Raw genomic sequence first — 20,373 nt, forward strand, 5'->3', positions numbered from 1 at the left:
TTGGTTTTTTTTCTTTTGCCTCCAGGGTTATTGTCGGGGCTCAGTGCCTGCACCACGAATCCACTGCTCCTGGAGACCATTTTTTCCCCTTTTGTTGCCCTTGTTGTTTTATCATTGTTGTGGTTATTATTATTGTTGTTGTTGCTGTCAATGGATAGGACAGAGAGAAATCAAGAGAGGGGAGACAGAGAGGGAGAGAGAAAGACACCAGCAGATCTCCTTCACTGCTTGTGAAATATCTCCCCTACAGGTGGGGAGCCAGGGGCTCGAACCAGGATCCTTACACTGGTCCTAGCACTTCGCACCACGTTCTCTGTCTTTTTAAGAAAAAACCTGTGGTCCGGGAGGTGGCGCAGTTGATAGGGCATCGGATTCTCGAGCATGAGGTCCTGAGTTCAATCCCCGGCAGCACATGTACCAGGGTGATGCCTGGTTCTTTCTCTCTCCTCCTATGTTTCCCATTAATAAATAAACAAAATGTTAAAAAATATATTAAAAAAAAAAAAAGAAAAAACCTGGGACCTCATGCATAATAATGTGTGTTCTGCTGGGCCCTTCTTCCAGTCTTTTTTTTTAACCAGAGCACTGTTCATTTTGGCTTATGGTGGTGCAGGGGATTGGACTTTGGAGCCTCAGGCATGAGAAAGTCTCTTTGCATAACCATTATACTATCTACCCCTGCCCTTTTTTTTTTACTGCCAGGGTTATTGCTGGGACTTGGTGCCTGCACTACAAATCCACTTCTCCTGGAGACTAGTTTTTCCCTTTCTGTGGCCTTTTTTTGTTTTGTTTTGTTTTTGTGCCTCCAGGGTTATTGCTGGGGCTCAGTGCCTGCACTAGGAATCCACTGCTCCTGCAGGCCCTTTTTCTCCTTTTATTGCCCTTGCTGTTTATCATTGTTGTGGTTATTATTGTTGTTGTTGTAAGATAGGACAGAGAGAAATGGAGAGAGGAGGGGAAGACAGAGAAGGGGAGAGAAAGACAGACACCTGCAGACCTGCTTCACCGATTGTGAAGCGACTCCCCTGCAGGTGGGGAACCAGGAGCTTTAACCTGCTGAGCTACCACCTGATTCCTTTTTTTTTTTTTTAACCAGAGCCTTACTCTGCTCTAATTTATGGTGGTGCAGGGTATTGAACCTGAGATTTTGGAGCCTCAGGCATTAAAGTCTCTTTGCATAACCATTAGGCTATCTACCCCTGCCCTCCAGTCTCTTGTTCGTTGGCGCTTTGCAGCTCTATCACTCCCAGTGAACTCTTCTTTTTAATTTCCAGCACAGAAGAGATGAAGAAAGACACCACAGAGGGCCAGGGCCAGGCGCACCTGGTTGAGCACGCGCTATAATGTGCAAGGACCCGGGTGTGAGCTCCAGGTCCCTACCTGCAGGGGGAAAGCTTTCCGAGTGGTGAAGCAGTATTGCAGATCTCTCTCTCTCTCTCTCTCTCTCTCTCTCTACTACCCCCTTCCCTCTTGATTTCTGGCTCTCTCTATCCAATATACAGATAATAAATAAATAAATAAAGGAAAGGAGGAAGGAAGGAAGGAAGGAAGGAAGGAAGGAAGGAAGGAAGGAAGGAAGGAAGGAAAGAAAGACACTGTAGTACCATGAAGCTTCTCCTGGTACAAGTACTCCCGTATGGTGGTGCTCAGGGACTCAAACCTGGCTCCTTACACATGGTAAAGTGTGTATCTCCTAGCAAATGGTCTTCCAATTTTATTTCAATCATGAAATCTTAAGAGTTTCTCGCCCAAGCAAACCAGAAAGTGGCAGCACAGTGGAGAGAATGCTGGACTTTCATGTATGAGGTCCCAAATTCAATCCTTAACATCACATGTACAAGAGTGATACTTTGGGTCTTTTTTGCCTTTTTTTTCCTCTTCTTCTCCTTTTTTTTTTTTTTTTTAACCAGAGCACTGTTCAACTCTGGCTTATGGTGGTGCGGGGGATTGAACCTGGGACTTTGGAGTCTCAGACATGAGAGTCTGTTTGCATAACCATTATGCTATCTACCCTCCTCCCGCCTTTTTTTTAAGTCTTATTTTATTTGGGAGTCAGGTGGTAGTGCAGTGGGTTAAGTACAGGTGGCGCAAAGTGCAAGGGCTGGCATAAAGATCCTGGTCAAGCCCCCAGCTATCCACCTGGGAAGTGGCTTCACAATCGGTGAATCAGGTCTGCAGGTGTTTATCTTTAGCTCCCCCTGTCTTCCCCTCCTCTCTCCATTTCTCTCTATCCTATCCAACACTGATGACATCAATAACAACAATAATAACTACAACAATAAAAAACAAGGGCAACAAAAGGGGATACATATTTTTTTTTAATTTTAAGTGTTTATTTTATTTATTTATGAGGAGAGAGAACCAGAGCATCACTCTTGTATATACAATGCCAGGGGTCAAATTCACTACCTCATTCTTTAGAGTCCAACGCTTCACCCAATGTCCCAGGCCATTCTGGCTTTTCTGTTCCTGGAAGCTTCACCTCTGCCAAGGAAAAACAAGTATACTCCACTTCTCCCAGGAACCTGAAATGAGTTGTCCCAGATCCTTCTCCATGACCAAAAACTTACATGGCGCAGCTGAAGGTCCCTCCTTAACAAGACTGCAGAGATGACTCTCAAGTTGGGATCCATCCATGGCTTAGCAACATTAGCAAACAACTTTTTGTAAACTGCTTAAGTAATTGTAACATAAAATTTAGTTGTGGGAGTTGGGCAGTTGCGCAGCAGGTTAAACGCAGGTGGCGAAAAGTGCAAGGACCAGTTTGAGCTCCTGTCTCCCCACCTACAGGGGAGTCACTTCACAGACAGTGAAGCAGGTCTGCAGGTGTTTATCTTTCTCTCCCCATCTTCCCCTCCTCTCTTCATTTCTCTCTGTCCTATCCAACAACGATGACAACAATAACTACAACAATTTTTTAAAAAGGCAACAAAAGGGAATAAATAAATAAATGTTTAAAAAAAGTAAAAAAAAAAATTAGTTCTAAGAATTTTTTTTTTTTTTGCCTCCAGGTTTATCACTGGGGCTTGGTGTCAGTACTATGAATCCACTCCTCCTGGAGGTTATTTTTCCCATCTGTTGCCCTTGTTGTAGTTGTTATTGTTTTTGTTGTTGTTTTATGAGAGCACTGCTCAGCTCTGGCTTATGGTGGGTGGTGCAAGGGATTGAACCTGGGACTTTGGAGCCTCAGGCATGAGAGTCTCTTTGCATAACCATTATGCTATCTACCCCTGCCCTGGTTATTATTGTTGTTATAGCTGTTGTTGTTGTTATTGGCTAGGACAGAGAGAAATCAAGAGAGGAGGGGAAGACAGAGAGGAGAGACACCTGCAGACCTGTTTCACCGCTTTCAAAGTGACTCCCCTGCAGGTGGGGAGTTGGGAGCTCGAACCAGGATCCTTTCACTGGCCCTTGCACTTTGCACCATGTGCACTTAACCTGCTGCGCTACCAACCAGCCCCCAGTTGTAAGACTTTTAAAAATAAATATAGGGCGGGGGAGATAGCATAATGGTTATGCAAACAGACTCTCATGCCTGAGGCTCCTAAATCCCAGGTTCAATCCCCCGCACCACCATAAACCAGACCTGAGCAGTGCTCTGGTGTTTCTCTCTGTGTCTTTCTCTGCATCTCTCTCAAAAATAAAATAAATAAAATATTTCAAATAAATAAATATAGAGGGAGTTGGGCGGTAGCGCAGCGGGTTAAGTGCACGTGGCACAAAGTGCAAGGGCTGGCTTAAGGATCCCAGTTCGAGCCCCCGGCTCCCTACCTGCAGAAGGTCGCCTCGCAAGCGGTGAAGCAGGTTTGCAGGTGTCTTCCTCTCCTCTCTGTCGTCCCCTCATCTCTCCATTTCTCTCTGTGCTATCCAACAACAACAACAGCTATGACAACAATAACAACTACAACAAGCACAACAAGGGCAACAAAATGGGAAAAAATAGCCTCCAGGAGCAGAGGATCCATAATACAGGCACCAAGCCCCAGCAATAACCCTGGAGGCAATAAATAAATAAATAAATAAATAAATATAGAGGGAGTTGGGCGGTAGCGCAGCGGGTTAAGTGCACGTGGCGCGAAGTGCAGGGACCGGCAGAAGGATCCTGGTTCAAGCCCCCAGCTCCCAACCTGCAGGGGAGTCGCTTCACAAGCGGTGAAGCAGGTCTGCAGGTGTCTATCTTTCTCTCCCCCTCTCTGTCTTCCCCTCCTCTTTCCATTTCTCTCTGTCCTATCCAACAACGACATCATCAAATAACAACAACAATAACCACAACAATACAAACAACAAGGGCAACAAAAAGGAAATAAGTAATTAAAATAAATAAATAAATAATAATAATAAATATAGAAATGATTAGGAGTCAGGCAGCAGTGCAGCGGGTTAAGCGTTTGTGGCGCAAAGCGCAAGAACTGACAAGGATCTCGGCTCAAGTCCCTGGCTCCCCACCTGCAGGGGAGTCACTTCACAAGTGGTGAAGCAGGTCTGCAGTTGTCTCTCTTTCTCTCCCCGTCTTCCACCTCCTCTCTCCATTTCTCTCTGTCCTAACAACAACGACACAATAACAACAATAAAAAACAAGGGCAACAAAAGGGAAAATAAAATAAATATATATATATGGTCCTACCTATGCCCTATGATCCTGTAATTCCTCTCCTGGGGATATATCCTAAGGAACCCAAAACACCCATCCAAAAATATTTGTGTATACATATGTTCTTAGCAGCACAATTTGTTTGTTTTTTTTTTTTTTTTTTAGAAAGGATTAATTAACAAAACCATAGGGTAGGAGGGGTACAACTCCACACAATTCCCACCGCCCAATCTCCATATCCCACCCCCTCCCCCGATAGCTTTCCCATTCTCTATCCCTCTGGGAGCATGGACCCAGGGTCATTGAGGGTTGCAGAAGGTAGAAGGTCTGGCTTCTGTAATTGCTTCCTCGTAGCAGCACAATTTGTAATAGCCAAAACCTGGAAGCAACCCTGGTGTCCAACAACAGATGTGTGGCTGAGCAAGTTGTGGTATGTATACACGAGGGAATACTACTCAGCTATTAAAAATGGTGACTTCAGGAGTGAGGAGTCGGGTGATAGTGCAGCGAGTTAAGCGCACTTGGCACAAAGCGCAAGGACTGGTGTAAGGATCCCGGTTTGAGCCTTCAGCTCCCCACCTGCAGGGGAGTAGCTTCATAGGTGGTTAAGGTCTGCAGGTGTCTTTCTCTTCCCCCTCTGTCTTCCCTTCCTCTCTCCATTTCTCTCTATCCTATCTAACAACGAATGACAATAACAATAGTAACCACAACAAAGCTATAACAAGGGCAACAAAAAGGGGGCGGGGAAATGGCCTCCAGGAGCAGTGGATTCATGGTGCAGGCACTGAGTCCCAGCAATAACCCTGGAGGCAAAAAAAAAAAAAAGGAAAGAAAAATAAATGAATAAATTAAAAGAAGAGTTTGGGAGAAATATACATGGACGAGCCAGCAGTATCTAACATCACTACTGTGAACATCAAGCCAAATACAGAGTTTCCAAGTGCCTCCTGCCCAAAGCACAGAGCCCTGAAAACAATCTCAAGGACTGCAAAACAAAACCAAAGTCAAAGAGAAATGTCCCTGACCTACTGTCCCAATAGAACAGGGGATGACAGAAAGCCAGTGCCCACCAAGGCCACACACAGTGCATAGAGCTTCCAGGAAAAGCAGAGGCCAACAAGGACCCTGGGGGGAGGGCCAGCAGCAGGTAGACTGGGGCCCCAGAGCCCTGGGCCCTTTGTGACAGAGGGCAGCACCCCTCCATGCCAGCACAGGGAATGTGCCTGTGATTACAGAAGGCACTGTGGCATGAACATTACTAAGTCCCTGCAGGATGGCCCTTCTAGGGGGGCATCCTGAATGTCCCCCCCACCCCCTCACACACACACTTTGTCAGATAAAGGTTTGTGACAAGCAGCAGGCTAGAAGGGTTAGTTAGGCTTTGCCTCTGCCAGCAAATATCCAGCTCCTCCCAGAAGACACTCTAATTCCACACTGGTGACCAAGCACCCCCAATCAACCCTGCTTTCTAGATGATCCATGAGCACGTGCCCTGCTGCCAGTGAGTGGGACTTCTATGGGGTCACTGTGGAGGGGCTTCTAGGCAGTACACAGCATGTTTAAAGCCAGCAGAGAGCCAGAGAGATCAAGCTTACTGGTGGGGCACATGCTTTGCCAGGTGTGTGGCCCAGGTCCCCACTGTAGCACCACGTGGAAGATACTAGAGTACTACAGCACCAAAGGAAGCTCAGGTGCTGTGGTGTCTCTCCCTTTCTCCATCTCAGCACCAATGCTGGACTCCAGAGACAGTGTCTCTTCTAAAGCAAGGAATGAAAACTGAAGATGGGGAGTAGTGGCACATGTACATCATAAGGCCCTGAATCCATTCCCAGGCACTATGTTCTATTTACTTTGTGGCACCAAGGCCTGATGCATATACATAGGATTTTACCATTGCTAGGTCAAAACTTTTATTCTTTTTATTTCGGCTACAAACAGAGAGAGATAGACACCAGAGCATTAGAACTTCTCTCAGGGCCCCAGGGTGGTGGGTGTTCCTGACAATACCTGGAGGGAGACTAGGAGTGCTTGGACAATATCCAGGCACGGGGGAGTGAGGCTGGGGATTCTGGGGCACACTCCAGGACCAAAACTAGAATCTGGACATACCAGCCTTTCTTGTTTGTTCATTTTAAGATTTACTTATGGGGCCAGGCGGTGGCGCACCTGGTTAAGAGCACACATTACAGTGCACAAGGACACAGGTTCAAGCCCCTGATCCCCATCTGCAGGGGGATAGCTTCACAAGTGGTGAAGCAGGGCTGCAGGTGTCTCTCTGTCTCTCTTCCAGTCTCCCTCTCCCCTCTCAATTTCTGTCTCTACTCAGTAATAAATAAACAAACAAAAAAAAACCTTTGAAGGTACAATTAAAAAAAAAGATTTACTTTTTTGGGAGTCAGGTGGAAGCACAGCAGGTTAAGCGCACATGGCACGACATAAGGACTGGTTCGAGCCCCCGGCTCCCCACCTGCAGGGGAGTCGCTTCACAGGCAGTGAAGCAGGTCTGCAGCTGTCTATCTTTCTCTCCCCCTCTCTGTCTTCCCTTCCTCTCTCCATTTCTCTCTGTCCTATCTAACAATGATGACATCAATAATAATAACTACAACAATAAAATAACAAGGGCAACAAAAGGGGAAATAAATATAAAAGAATTTAGCAAAAAAAAAAAAAGATTTACTTTTTTTAAGACTTAGACTCCCCCCCCCCCCCCAGGGTTATTGCTAGGGCTCCTCGGTGCCTGCACTAGGAATCCATTGCTCCTGGTGGCCATCTTTTTTCCATTGTTGTTACTGTTATTGTTGCTGCTGCTGCTGTTGTTGTTGGACAGAGAGAAATCGAGAGAGGAGGGGAAGACAGAGAGGGGAAGAGAAAGATAGACACCTGCAGACCTGCTTCACTGCTTCTGAAGTGACCTCCCTGGTGGGGAGCCGGGGGCGCAAACCAGGATCTTTGTGCCGGTTTTTGTACTTTGCGCCATGTGCTCTTAACCTGGTGTGCCACCATTCAGCACCCTTAATATACTTTTTACTTTACATATTAAACAGAGGGGTATAACACTATTAGTGTGGGCCAATGAGGACTGGGCAACAGCTGACTCGGCAGAGCACATACCCTGACATGTGTGGATGGTACTAGGAGAACATGGACGGTACTAGGAGAACTCCGCGATGGAATGGTGCTTTGGTGTCTCTACTGTCTCTTTTTTTCTTCAAAAGATTTTCTTTCTTTTTCTTTTGTTTTCTCAGCTCAGTGTGGGGGATTGAACCTGGGACTTTGGAGCCTCAGGCATGAGATCTCTGTATAACCATTATGTTATCTATCCCCACATGCCAAAGATATTATTTCTTTATCAACACAAGCTAGAGGGGGAGAGAGAGAGACAGAGATAGAACCAGAGCATCACTCTGGCACATAGAACTCAGGACCTCATGCTCACAAATTCAGCACCGTGCTCATTGTGCCACCTCCTGGGTCCATCCCCACTCAAAATAAATAAATAAAGGGGGTCAGGGAGATAGTATAACAAATAGGCAAAAATATTTTCTTGCCTGAGGCTCCCAGGTCCCAGGTACAATCCCCTCCCAGCAATACCATAAACCAGAACTGAGTAGTGCTTTGGTAAAAAGAAATAACTAAAAAATAACAACACAAGGGCAACAAAAGGCAATAAATAAAGATTAATAATAATAATAATAATAATAACAACAATAAGTAAATATAAATCATGGGGAGTCGGGCGGTAGCACAGTGGGTTAAGTGCAGGTGGCGCAAAGCGCAAGACCAGCGTAAGGATCCTGGTTCATGCCCCCGGCTCCCCACGTGCAGGGGAGTTGCTTCACAAGTGGTGAAGCATGTCTGCAGGTGTCTATCTTTCTCTTCCCCTCTCTGTCTTCCCCTCCTCTCTCCATTTCTCTGTCCTATCCAACAACAATGACATCAATAACAATAAGAATAACTACAACAATAAAACAACAAGGGCAACAAAAGGGGATAAATAATTAAATATTTTTTAAAAATACAAATCATGAACTAGCGATATGAATAAAATGTTAGACACTCAAGTCCAAGGTCCCAATTCTATCCCTGGCTTTATATATGCCAGAGCAATATAGGTAAAATAGGTCACTTGGAGAGTATGTTGGTTTGCCATATACATGAAACAATCCCCACCACACTGATAGCTTTAATAGTGTGGTTTCTTTCATTATCTCTCCTTCCCTCCCCCCTTTAAGATTTTATTTTTTACCAGAGCACTGCTACATTCTGGCTTATGATGATGCTGGGGATTCAACCTGGAATCAGAGCCTCAGGTATGAAAGTCTTTTGCAGAACCATTGTACTATCTCCCAGTCCTTTTAGATTTTATTTATTTATTAATGAGAGAGACAGGAGGAACAGAAGAATGATGACCATATATCACTCTAGTACATATGTTGCTAGGGATCAAACTCAGGGCTTCACACTTGAAAATCCAGCACACATCCAGACCACACTTAACAAAAACAAACAAAAACTTTATGCTTTCTTATTCAAGTGTGTGCAGAAGCAATGCTCACCCAGGACTCAACTAACAACTCACAAAGCAGAAAAAAAAAAAAAAATTCCACAGCTCCGACTGCTATGTACACAAGGTAGACTAAAATGAAGAGGAGCAGACACTGCAGACAAGTCCTGGCAGTAAGAAGCAACTGCAGTTTCAGGAAAAGCTATGAGACAGAAGTCTACTAGATAAGAATGGACAGAATATGAGGCTACGTGGTAGCACACCTAGTTGAGTTTATATATTACCATGCTCAAGGACCCAAGTTCAAGCCCCTGCCCCCCAACATAGGGAAATTCATGAGTGGTGACGCAGTACTGTGGGAGGTCCCTCTGCCCTCTCATTTCTCTCTGTCCTGTCAAATAAAAGAAGAAAAAAAAAAGGAAAAATGGCTACAGGGAGCAGTGGATTCATCAAGCCCCAGCAACAAACCTGCTGGCAATAAAAAAAAAAAGGGGGGGGGTTGGGGGTGGAGAAGCAGCACACCAGGTTAAGTGCACATAGTGTGAAATGCAAGGACTGGCACAAGGATCCCAGTTGGAGCCCTTGGCTCCCCACTTGCAGGGGGGTCACTTCACAGGCGGTGATGCAGGTCTGCAGGTGTCTCTCTTTCTCTCTCCCTCCCTATGTTCCCCTCCTCTCAATTTCTCTCTGTCCTATCCAACAACAACAGCAGCAGCAATAACAATAATGGGAAAAGATGGCTGCCAGGAGCAGTGGATTCATAATGCAATCAAGTGCAGGCATGGAGCCCCAGCGATAACCCTGGAGGCAAAAAGGGGGGGGGGGGCAGGAGCGGGTGGTGCACCTGGCTTAGCACAAAGATCAAAATGTGCAATGACCTGGATTTAAGCCCCTGGTTCCCACCTGCTGGGGAAAAGCTTCATGAGCAGTGAAACAGTGCTGCCAGTGTCTTATCACTCTCCTTAATTCCTGTCTCAATTCTAAAAAGAAAGAATGGACAGAGTCCATAGTCGCATGCACCTGCATAGGAGAGGACACAATGCCAGGGAGGTGGCTTGGTCAGCTGAGAGCAGAATATGCTTGCATTATTAGGCCCCACATTCCTGCCCTGCACATGCCTGAGAATCTTTTCTCTTTTCACATAGATGTAAATAAACAAGCCATAAAAAGAGAAAAGAAAACGAAAGAAAGAAAGTTATGGGGGCTGGGGGTACACCTCAGCTTATAACAGCAAAGAACTTGTATGTCTGAGGCCCCAGGTTCAATCTCTGGCACCATGGTATGCTAGAGGTCAGCCATGCTCTATTTTTCTTTTTTTTTTCTTTCTTTTCTTCTCTCTCTCTCTCAAATGGAAATGTTGGAGCCAGGCGGTAGTGTAGCGGGTTAAGTGCACATGGTGCAAAGCGCAAGGACCGGTGTAAGGATCCCAGTTCAAGACCCAGTTCCCCACCTGCAGGGGGGTTGTTTCATAAGTGATGAAGCAGGTCTGTAGGTATCTATCTTTCTCTCCCCCTCTGTCTTCCCCTCCTCTCTCCATTCCTCCCTGTACTATCCAGCAACAACGACAGTAATAGCAACAGCAATAACAACGATAAACAAGGACAACAAAAGGGAAAAAACATAGCCAGGAACAGTGGGATTCATAGTGTAGGCACTGAGCCCCAGCAGTAACCCTGGAGGCAAAAAAAAAAAAGGAAATGTCATGTTTAGGAGGTGGGGGGGGGTTGGTGATCTGGATGAGGGGAGATGATTCTCAGAACTGTAGCACCCTATCCTACTCCCACTCCCAAACCCCAACTTTGGCTCTTTCTTTCTTTTCTTTCTTTTTTTTTTTTAAATTTATTATTGGGTAGATAGAGACAGAGAGAAATTGAGAAGGGAGAGGGTGGTAGAGAGGGAAAGAGACAGAGAGACACCTGCAGCTCTTGCAGCAAGCTTCCCCTATGCAGGTAGGGACCAGGGCCTTGAACCTATGTCCCTGAGCATAATAATGCATGCGCTCAACCTGGTGCACCACTGCCTGGCCCCCGGTTCTTTTCTTTTTAAGGTGGGGGAGGGAAGGGGGAACACCTGGCACATGGGATGCTGGGAGATAAACTTGGAATCTCACACTTTTAGAGTCCAAAGCTGTATTGACTGTACCACCTCTCTGGCGCAGGCTGCTTTTTTTTTTTTTTTTTTTACCCAGAAACTGTCATCTGTCTTTCTAGCTCAGGTTCTTTTTGGGTGTTGCCTCCCAAATGATCGCATCTTGGCAGTTGGCTTTGGCACCTTTCAAAGCAGTTATCTTCATTGGTGACCCAGTTTTCTCACTGTTTCCCTAGAATTCAAGTTCTTTCTTTTTTTCTTTCTCTCTTTTTGAAACCAAAGTACTTATCAGCTCTGGCTTATGCTGGTGCAGGGATTGAACCTGGGACTTTGGAGTCTCAGGCATGAGAGTCTCTTTGTATAACCATTATGCTATCTACCCCCACCAGTCTCTGCGCATGATTTAACACTAAGGAAGAGACTGAATAGGTTTTTACCTTTTAAAAATAAATTCTTGTTGTTTTTTTAATATTTATTTAACCTCTTTGGTTGCCCTTATTGTTTTATTGTTGTAGTTATTATTGTTGTTGTCGTTTTCAGATAGGACAGAGAGAAACAGAGAGAGGAGGGGAAGACAGAGAGGGGGAGAGAAAGACAGACACCTGCAGACCTGCTTCACTGCCCCTGTGAAGCGACGCCCCTGCAGGTGGGGAGCCAGGGGCTAGAACCAGGATCCTTAAGCCAGTCCTTGCACTCTGTGCAACCTGCACGTAACCTACTGCACTACTGCTCGACTCCCTTTTAATTTTTTTTTGAGAGAAACAGCACATTCTGGTATATGCCATGCCAGGGATGAGCTGATGTCTGTGACTCTTGACACCGGGTTAAGTGTACCAGGTTAAGTACTCAGAAACCTACTGGGCCTGACTGACCCAGGCTCATCTGCTCCTCAGGGCTTTGTATTCATTCAATGACTGCTTCATCATCTCTGCTCATAAAAACACCCCTATCTGGGAGTCAGACGGTAGCACAGGGGTTAAGCGCACATGGCGCAAAGTGCAAGAACCACTGTAAGGATCCCAGTTTGAGCCCCTAGCTCCCTACCTGCAGGGTAGTCACTTCACAAGCGGTGAAGCAGGTCTGCAGGTGTCTTTCTCTCCCCCCATTTTCCCCTCCTCTCTCCATTTCTCTGTTCTATCCAACAATGAGGGCATCAATAACAACAATAACTACAACAAGGGCAACAAGAGAATAAATATTTATAAAAAAAAAAAACACCCCTGGGAGTCGGGTTGTAGGGCAGCGGGTTAATCGCACGTGGCACAAAGCGCAAGGACTGGCTGAAGGATCCCAGTTCGAGCCCCGGCTCCCCACCTGCAGGTGAGTTGCTTCACAGGCGGTGAAACAGGTCTGCAGGTGCCTATCTTTCTTTCCTCCTCTTTATCTTCCCCTCCTCTCTCCATTTCTCTGTCCTATCCACCAACAATGACATCAATAACAACAATAATAACTACAACAGTAAAAAACAAGGGCAACAAAAAGGGAATAAATAAATATTTTAAAAAATTTTAAAAAACACCCCTATCTATTGTGGTAACCCTTTAAAATTTTTATTTATTTATTTATTTTCCCTTTTGTTGCCCTTGTTTTTCATTGTTGTTGTAGTTATTATTGTTGTTATTGATGTCATTGTTGTTGGATAGGACAGAGAGAAATAGAGAGAGGAGGGGAGACAGAGAGGGGGAGAGAAAGACACCTGCAGACCTGCTTCACCTCCTGTGAAGCGACTCCCTGCAGGTGGGGATCTGGGGGCTTGAACCGGGATCCTTCCTCTGGTCCCTGGGCTTTGTGCCATCTGTGCTTAACCTGCTGCACTACCGCCCGACTCCCCGGTAACACTTTTTTACCCCCTCAGCCTCTCCTAAAATAGAAAATAAAATGGGTTTGAAACACAGCTGAGCAATAACACTCATATGCAAAGCTCTCGGTTCATTCCTCAGTAGGACATTAAAGAAAAAAATTGGGGCCTGAAAGCAAGGGTGGATAGTATAATAGTTATGCAAAGAAATTCTCAAGTCCCAGGTTCAAACCCCTGCATCACCATAAACCAGAGCTAATCAGTGCTCTGGTAAAATAAATAAATAAAAATAAAATTGGGACCCGGGTGGTGGCACAACAAGTAAAGTGCATTAGATACCATACACAAGCTCCCAGGTTTAAACCTTGGGTCCCCAACTGCAGGATGGAAGCTTCAGGAGTAGTGGTGCAAGTTGCAAGTGTCTCTCCCACTCTTGCCCTATTTCTCTCTGTCTCTACTGTAATTAAAAAGAAAATTATTAGGGCTGGGGAGAAGGCATTAAGACTGCAAAAAAACTTTCATGCCTAAGGTCTGAGGTCCCAGGTTCAACCCCCAGCACCACTATCAGCCAATGCTCTGGTGAAAAAAAAGTTAGTGGGAATTCATTTGCACCACCACTAACATCTAAATCTACAAAGCTAAGCTTTTTTTTTTTTTTTTTTTTTTGCAAAAATACCTTAAATTTAAAAGACTGGAGCTTTCCAGGAGGTGGCCCAGCAGTCAGAGCACTGGACTTGTAAACATGAGATCTTGGCTTCCATTACCCAAGCTGCATATGCCAGAATGAATGGTGTTCTGGTTCTTTCTTGTTTATGCTGACAAATAGACTTTGTGACCCATCAGGTGGTGCAGCAGATAAAGCGTTGGACTCTCAAGCTTGAAGTCCAGAGTTCACATGCGCCAGAGTCCCCAGAAACACATGCGCCAGAGTGATGTTCCCATTCTCTTCCTCTCCTTCCACATATCTCTAATAGAAAAATCAAGTCTAAGACAATAGTTTTTTTTGTTTTTTAATCAGAGCACAGCTCAGCTCTGTCTGATGGTGGAAAGGGGGTGAGGGGGACTGAATCTGGGGCCTCAGAGCCTCAGGTACAAGAATCTGTATAACCACTATGCTATCTCCCTTGCCCAACGGCGTCTTTTTTTTTTTTCTTTTTTTGTATTATATATACTTTTTTAATTTTATTATCTTCATTGGATAGAGAGTCAGAAATAGAGAAGGGAAGGGGAGACAGAGAGGAAGAGAGACAAAGAGACACCAGAAGCCCGGCTTCACCACTTGCAAAGCTTTCCCCCTGCAGGTGGGGACCAGAGGCTCGAACCTGGGTCCTTATACATTGTAATATGTGCACTCAACCAGGTGCGCCACCACCCGGCCCCCCCCCTTTTTTTCTTTTCTTTTTTAATGCTTACATGGGAAGGAGAGGTGACTAAATTGCAGAGTAGAGGACTTATAGGTGAAAAGTTCCAGGTTCCATCCCTGGTTGGCATATGCCAGCATTGTGCTTCAGTTTTTCTCTCTCTCTGTCTGTCTCAATAAATCTTTAAAGAGTCTAGTCGGCTGGGCGGTAGTGCATAGGGTTAAAAGCACATATCACCAAGCACAAGGACCGGAATTGGAGCTCACAAGGGGTGGAGCATGTTTGCAGGTGTCTTTCTCTCTCACCCTCTTATCTCCCTTCTCAATTTATCTCTGTCCTACCTAACACAAATTAGAAAGAATGAAAATAAAATTTTCAAAAGAGAGTCTTCTCAGTTTCTTAAGCTCTCAATCATATGCAGAAGGAACTAGATTCGTGGGGAAAGAGGGGAACAAAGTCCCCAATAATGACACCTCCCTGAAAGGTGCCAACTCAAAACTCCAGGGCTGCAGAGGCATGAGAGAGACACCCAGTAAAAGCCTGAGCTGGGAAGTCAGCAGGATGGCTGCCAACCTCGGGGCTGAAAAGTCAAAGCAGCCGGCGTGGGAGGGTGGCTGGGGAGGGGGCCCGGGGATGCTCAGTCTCATCAGTACTGCAAGTGTCAGCCGCGGGGACCCGGGGAAGGAGAGTGGGGGTGACCGGCCTTGGCCGAGCCTGGGGCAGGAAGGGGAACGGGGGCGGAGCAGGGCCATGGGGTGTCTGCCACCCGCTCCCGCTCCCAGTCATTGAGGAGATACGGAGCTCTAGAGCGGGCAGGGGAAGCAGGCTCTCCAGGAGGCTCCTGGCAGCGGCCCGCTTCTCCCTAGGCCCGGGGCTGAGAGGTAGGACCCCCCACGAGAGCCCTGGGCAGCAGAGGGTCCCCGAAGGGCAGGGGCAGGACGCTCACCCGTCGCCACATCTTCTGGATGCTGCTCGCTGGGCTCTGGTCTAAGCCGCGTCGCGTGGCCCAGCAGCCCCTGCGACAGGGGACGGAGCGCGTGGGCATCCCGCCCATCGGAGACCACGCCCCCTAGAGCCCACAGGCCTGCAGCGCCCCCTGGCGGTCGCCGGCGACCTCGCCGCAGCGCCCGAACGCGATGGCTTTCGCAGAACACTTATTGGCGGGGTTAGGGGGAATCTGATGCAGCTTTCGGGGATCACTGGCCCCACTGCAAGATCAGGTGGCTCACAGACTGACTTGAGCCCATTGGCGGACGCGATGCCTAGTGTTGTCCACTCTGTGCCCTACTTGGACTGAGCGCCAGATGGCACACACTGGGTCAGGGTTAAACATAACCCATGACAGGTCCCTTCTCCCAAGGACACTCGAGCCCCTCCCAAGCCTTCCCCCATCCATCTCTCCCGTCCCCCAGGTCCGACCTGTGGCAGTCAGGCCCCTCTCACCATGCCCCACATCTCCTAGCAGCCCGCCTCTTCTGAGCCCCTGCAGAGTGCTCTGGGCCTCCTGTCTCCTCCTCCAACCTGGAGGCCAACCATAACCTGGACACTCTGCAACAGGTCAACTCCCCTCTTCCTACCACGCGGCTCCACCTCCTCCTGGTGGCTACTCCTCCCATAGGGGCTCAGCCAGTGCCACGGGCTCATCGTGGCCCTCCCTGTGATCTGGCAGTCTCTACTGCAGTATACTAGCACCATAGACTTGAGGGTCTGCACTGATGGTTTGCCAGAAAAATAGGATCTTGACCGCTCTTCATTACTGTGTCCCTGTCCAACGCTTGACGTCTCGTCACCCAATCTGGTCTCCTACGCCTACACTGAACTTCTCTGTTCCAGACTCTTGGAAACAGAGTTGGCAGTCAGCTGAGGTAAAGAACAAACACCTCATCACAGACCCCTGCAAGCGTCAACCCGGCTTTGACCTAGCACTTTATGATTGGGCCCTCCTCAATCGCTATCAAACAGGCCATGACTGGTGCGCCGCTATGTTCCATCGCTGGGGAGCCAGAGACGACCCGAACTGCCCCTGCGGCTCCAGACAGACTATGACCCACATAGTCAACGACTACCACCTCTCCAGATTCAAAGGAGGTCTCGAAACTTTACATCAGGCTCAACCTGACGCTGTTGACTAGCTACTGAAGAAGGGCAAACGCTAGAAGAAGAAGAACTGTGTCCCTGGTGTCCAGACCAGAGCCAGACTCAGCAGGGCTCAACTGCTCTCCCCCAGATTTAGACTGTCTGTCTGCCTGCTTGGCTTCCTAAATTGGTGCTGGGCGTTGCACATGATACCATCATCTGACCAGTGTTTGTATACCAGAGAGGGGGAGAGAGGAAGAGGAGAGGATAGGGTATTGCACCATCTGATAGAGCATTGATAGATAGGATGGCACAAGAAATAGAAAAGGCGATAGAATGATAGATTGGAACTTTATACTCTTCGGAAGTGGGAGAAGATAGCATAGTAGTTATGCAAAGACTCTCTGCTTGAGGCTCCAAAGTCCCTGGTTCAATCCTGAGCACCACCAAAAACTGGAGCTGAGCAGTGTTCTGGGAAGGAAGGAAGGAAGGAAGGAAGGAAGGAAGGAAGGAAGGAAGGAAGGAGAGAAAGAAAGAAAGAAAGAAAGAACGAAAGAAAGAAAGAAAGGCCAGGCAGTAGCTCACCTGGTTAAACGCACACATTACAGTGCATAAGGACCCAAGTTCAACCCCCGTCCCTACCTGCAGAAGGATCCATGTTCGAGCCCCCGGCTCCCCACCTGCAGGGGAGTCACTTCACAGGCGGTGAAGCAGGTCTGCAGGTATCTGTCTTTCTCTCCCCTGTCTTCCCCTCCTCTCTCCATTTCTCTCTGTCCTAACAACAATGACATCAATAACAATAACAATAATAACTACAACAACAAAAGAAAAACAAGGGCAACAAAAAGGGAAAATAAATAAATATCTTTTAGTTAAAAAAAAAAGTTTATATTCTTCAAAGGAAGACAAACCCTTGGTCCTCAGGTTAGAGTACATCAGGTTTTTATGGAGATGGGGGAAGGGCCAGAGGTAGGTAGGGAGAAAGATAGGCAATGAATGCAGGTATCTGTCTACTGATAACAAGATTTTAATGTATTTTGTTTTTATTAATTTCTTGTTTTTGTTTTTTTGTTCAGATCATCATGTAAGTAGTAGCACTGTCTCTCTTCTCACTTCTCTCTCTCTTACGTCCTAACGTGAATGTTCTCAGTTTTCCCAAATAAAAATTTTAAATTCCTGAAAAAAATTCTTGTTTTTTTAATTAATTAATTAATTAATTAATTTTTTGCCTCCAGGGTTATCACTGAGGCTCAGGGACTACACTCTGAATCCACTGCTCCTGGTGGCTATCTTTTTTTTCCTGTTGTTGCTGTTATTATTGTTGTTGCTGCTGCTATTGTTGTTAGATAGGACAGAGAGAAATTGAGAGAGAAAGGGGAGACAGAGAGGGGAAGAGAAAGATAGACACCTGCAGACCTGCTTCATCGCTTGTGAAGCGACTCCCCTGCGGCTGGGGATCCTTACACCAGTCCTTGCATTTTGACATATGGACTTAACCTGCTGTGCTACTGCTCGACTCCCCACTCATTTTATTTATTTATTTATTCATTGTATGTTTTCCCTTTTGTTGTCCTTGTTTTATTGTTGTTGTAGATGTCATCGTTGTTGGATAGGACAGAGAGAAATGGAGAGAGGAGGGGAAGACAGAGAGGAGGAGAGAAAGATAGACACCTGCAGACCTGCTTAACCGCCTGTGAAGCTATGCCCCAGCAGGTGGGGAGCCGGGGGCTCGAACTGGGATCCTTGTGCAGCTTCTTTAACTTTTTACTATGTGTGCTTAACCTGGTGTGCTACCACCCAGTCCCCTAATTTATTTATTAATGACAGAGAGAAATATACACACAGAGAACTGCCAGAGTACTGCTCAACTCTGGCTTATGGTAGTACAGGGAATTGAACCTGGGACTTTGGAGTCTCAGATATGAAAGTTTTTTGCATAACCATGATATATACTATCTCCCCAATCCTTCATTTTATTATTATTGTTTGTTTATTTTGCCTCCAGGTTATGGCCGGGGCTCAGTGCTGCACCATGAATCCACTGCTCCTGGAGGCCTCTCCCCCATTTTGTTGCCCTTGTCGTTATTGTTGCCATTGCTGCTGTTGGACAGGACAGAGAGAAATCGAGAGAGGAGAAGAGAAAGACACATGCAGACTTGCTTCGCCGCTTATTAAGTGACCCATTTTCAGGTGGGGATCTGGGAACTTGAGCTGGGATCCCTGGCCAGTCCTCGCGCTTCACACCATGTGAGCTTAACCTGGTGCACTGCTGTCCAACCCCCCCATAGAGTATATTTTAAAATGATTTTTGAGTTGTTGTTTTTTTTTTAACCAGAGCTCTGCTCAGCTCTGGCTTATGGTAGTGAGGGGGATTGAACCTAGGACTTTGGAGCCTCAGGCATGAGAGTCTCTTTGCATAACCTTTATGCTATCTACCCCGCCCCTTTTAAAAAATTTTTATTATCTTTATTTACTTATTGGATAGAGACAGGCAGAAATAGAGGGAGGGCGGAAACGGGCGGAGGATAGATAGCATAACGGTTATACAAACAGACTCTCATGCCTGAGACTCCAAAGCCCTAGGTTCAATCCCCAGTGCAGTCATAAACCAGAGCTCTGATAAAAACAAAAAAATAAGGGAGTTGGGTGGTAGCACAATAGGTTAAGCACAGGTGGCACAAAGCGCAAGGACTGGCTTAAGGATCCTGGTTCAAGCCCCCAGCTCCTCACCTGCAGGGGAGTCGCTTCACAAACGGAGAAGCAGGTCTGCAGGTGTCTATCTTTCTCTCCCCCGCTCTGTCTTCCCCTCCTCTCTCCATTTCTCTCCGTCCTGTCCAACAACAACAATAATAAAACAACAAGGGCAACAAAAGGCAATAAGTAAATATTAAAAGACTACAAAAATAAACAAAAACAATAAAAGCAGAGAGGGAGACAAACAGAGAGACATCTGCAGCCCTGCTTGACCACTTGTGGAGCTTTTCCCCCTGCAGGGGTAGGCCAGGGACTTGAACCTGGCTCTATGCATTTGTAGTATGTGCGCTCAACCAGGTGTGCCAACACCTGGCCCCTTCACAGAGGTTTTTAAAAAATATTTTATTCATTAATGAGAGGGATAGGAGAGAGAGAGAGAAAGAACCAGACATCATTCTGGTACGTGTGCTGCCGGGGATTGAACTCTGGACCTCATGCTTGAGAGACCAACATTTTATCCACTGCACCACCTCCCAGACCACCTTCACAGAGTTTTTATTCTGAACACTTGCTGTTAAGTTTTTCATTACAGGGCTGGGTGGTGGCACATAGTACGAACACACATAGTACAAAGCTCAAGGACCAGTGCAAGGATCCTGGTTCGAGTCCCTGGCTCCCCCGTTGCGGTGGGGGAGGGGGGTCACTTCACAAGTGTGAAGCAGGTCTGCAGGTGTCTCTCTTTCTCCTTCTCTGTCTCCCCCTTCCCTCTCAATTTCTCTGTCCTGTCAAATAAAATGGAAAAAAATGGCTGCCAGGAGTAGTGGATTTATAGTGCCAGCACCAAGTGCTGGGCTAGCAAGGGGGTGCTTCTTCCCGGGCGGGCACATACTCTCTGGGTTGGAGAGAATGCGACTAGAGCCAGCCTGGGCTGCACAGTGGGTTTAGTGCAGGTGGTGCAAAGCGCAAGGACCCACGTAAGGATGCTGGTTCAAGCCCCTGGCTCCCCACCTGCAGGGGAGTCGCTTCACAGGCGGTGAAACGGGTCTGCAGGTGTCTATCTTCCTCTCTCCCTCTCTCTGTCTTCCCCTCTTGTCTCCATTTCTCTCTGTCCTATCCAACAACAACGGCATTAATAACAACAATAAAACAACAAGGACAACAAAAGGGAAAATAAATAAAAATAATTTAAAAAAATTCTCTGTCTCTATCTAATAACAAATAAATAAATAAATACATGACACCAAGCGCAAGGACCGGCATA

The 20,373-nt window shown here is 46.6% G+C and overlaps 1 protein-coding gene across 3 annotated transcripts in view; it reads right to left on the minus strand.

Annotated features, from left to right (window-relative positions):
* Positions 1-15,426, minus strand: part of ADCK5 (aarF domain containing kinase 5) — a 24,105-nt gene extending 8,679 nt beyond the window's left edge. For 2 of the 3 annotated variants that reach the window (XM_016185173.2, XM_060197378.1), the window contains exon 1: positions 15,289-15,426. In XM_016185173.2, coding sequence (XP_016040659.2) covers positions 15,289-15,396 — 108 coding nt within the window. In that variant the 5' untranslated portion in view covers positions 15,397-15,426. Of the gene's footprint in view, positions 1-2,409; positions 2,494-15,288 lie in introns of those variants that run through there. The other variant, XM_060197395.1, reaches the window with a different exon arrangement.
* Positions 15,427-20,373: the final 4,947 nt, after the last annotated feature.

Source organism: Erinaceus europaeus, chromosome 1, assembly GCF_950295315.1.
Source record: "Erinaceus europaeus chromosome 1, mEriEur2.1, whole genome shotgun sequence".
NCBI lineage: Eukaryota > Metazoa > Chordata > Mammalia > Eulipotyphla > Erinaceidae > Erinaceus > Erinaceus europaeus.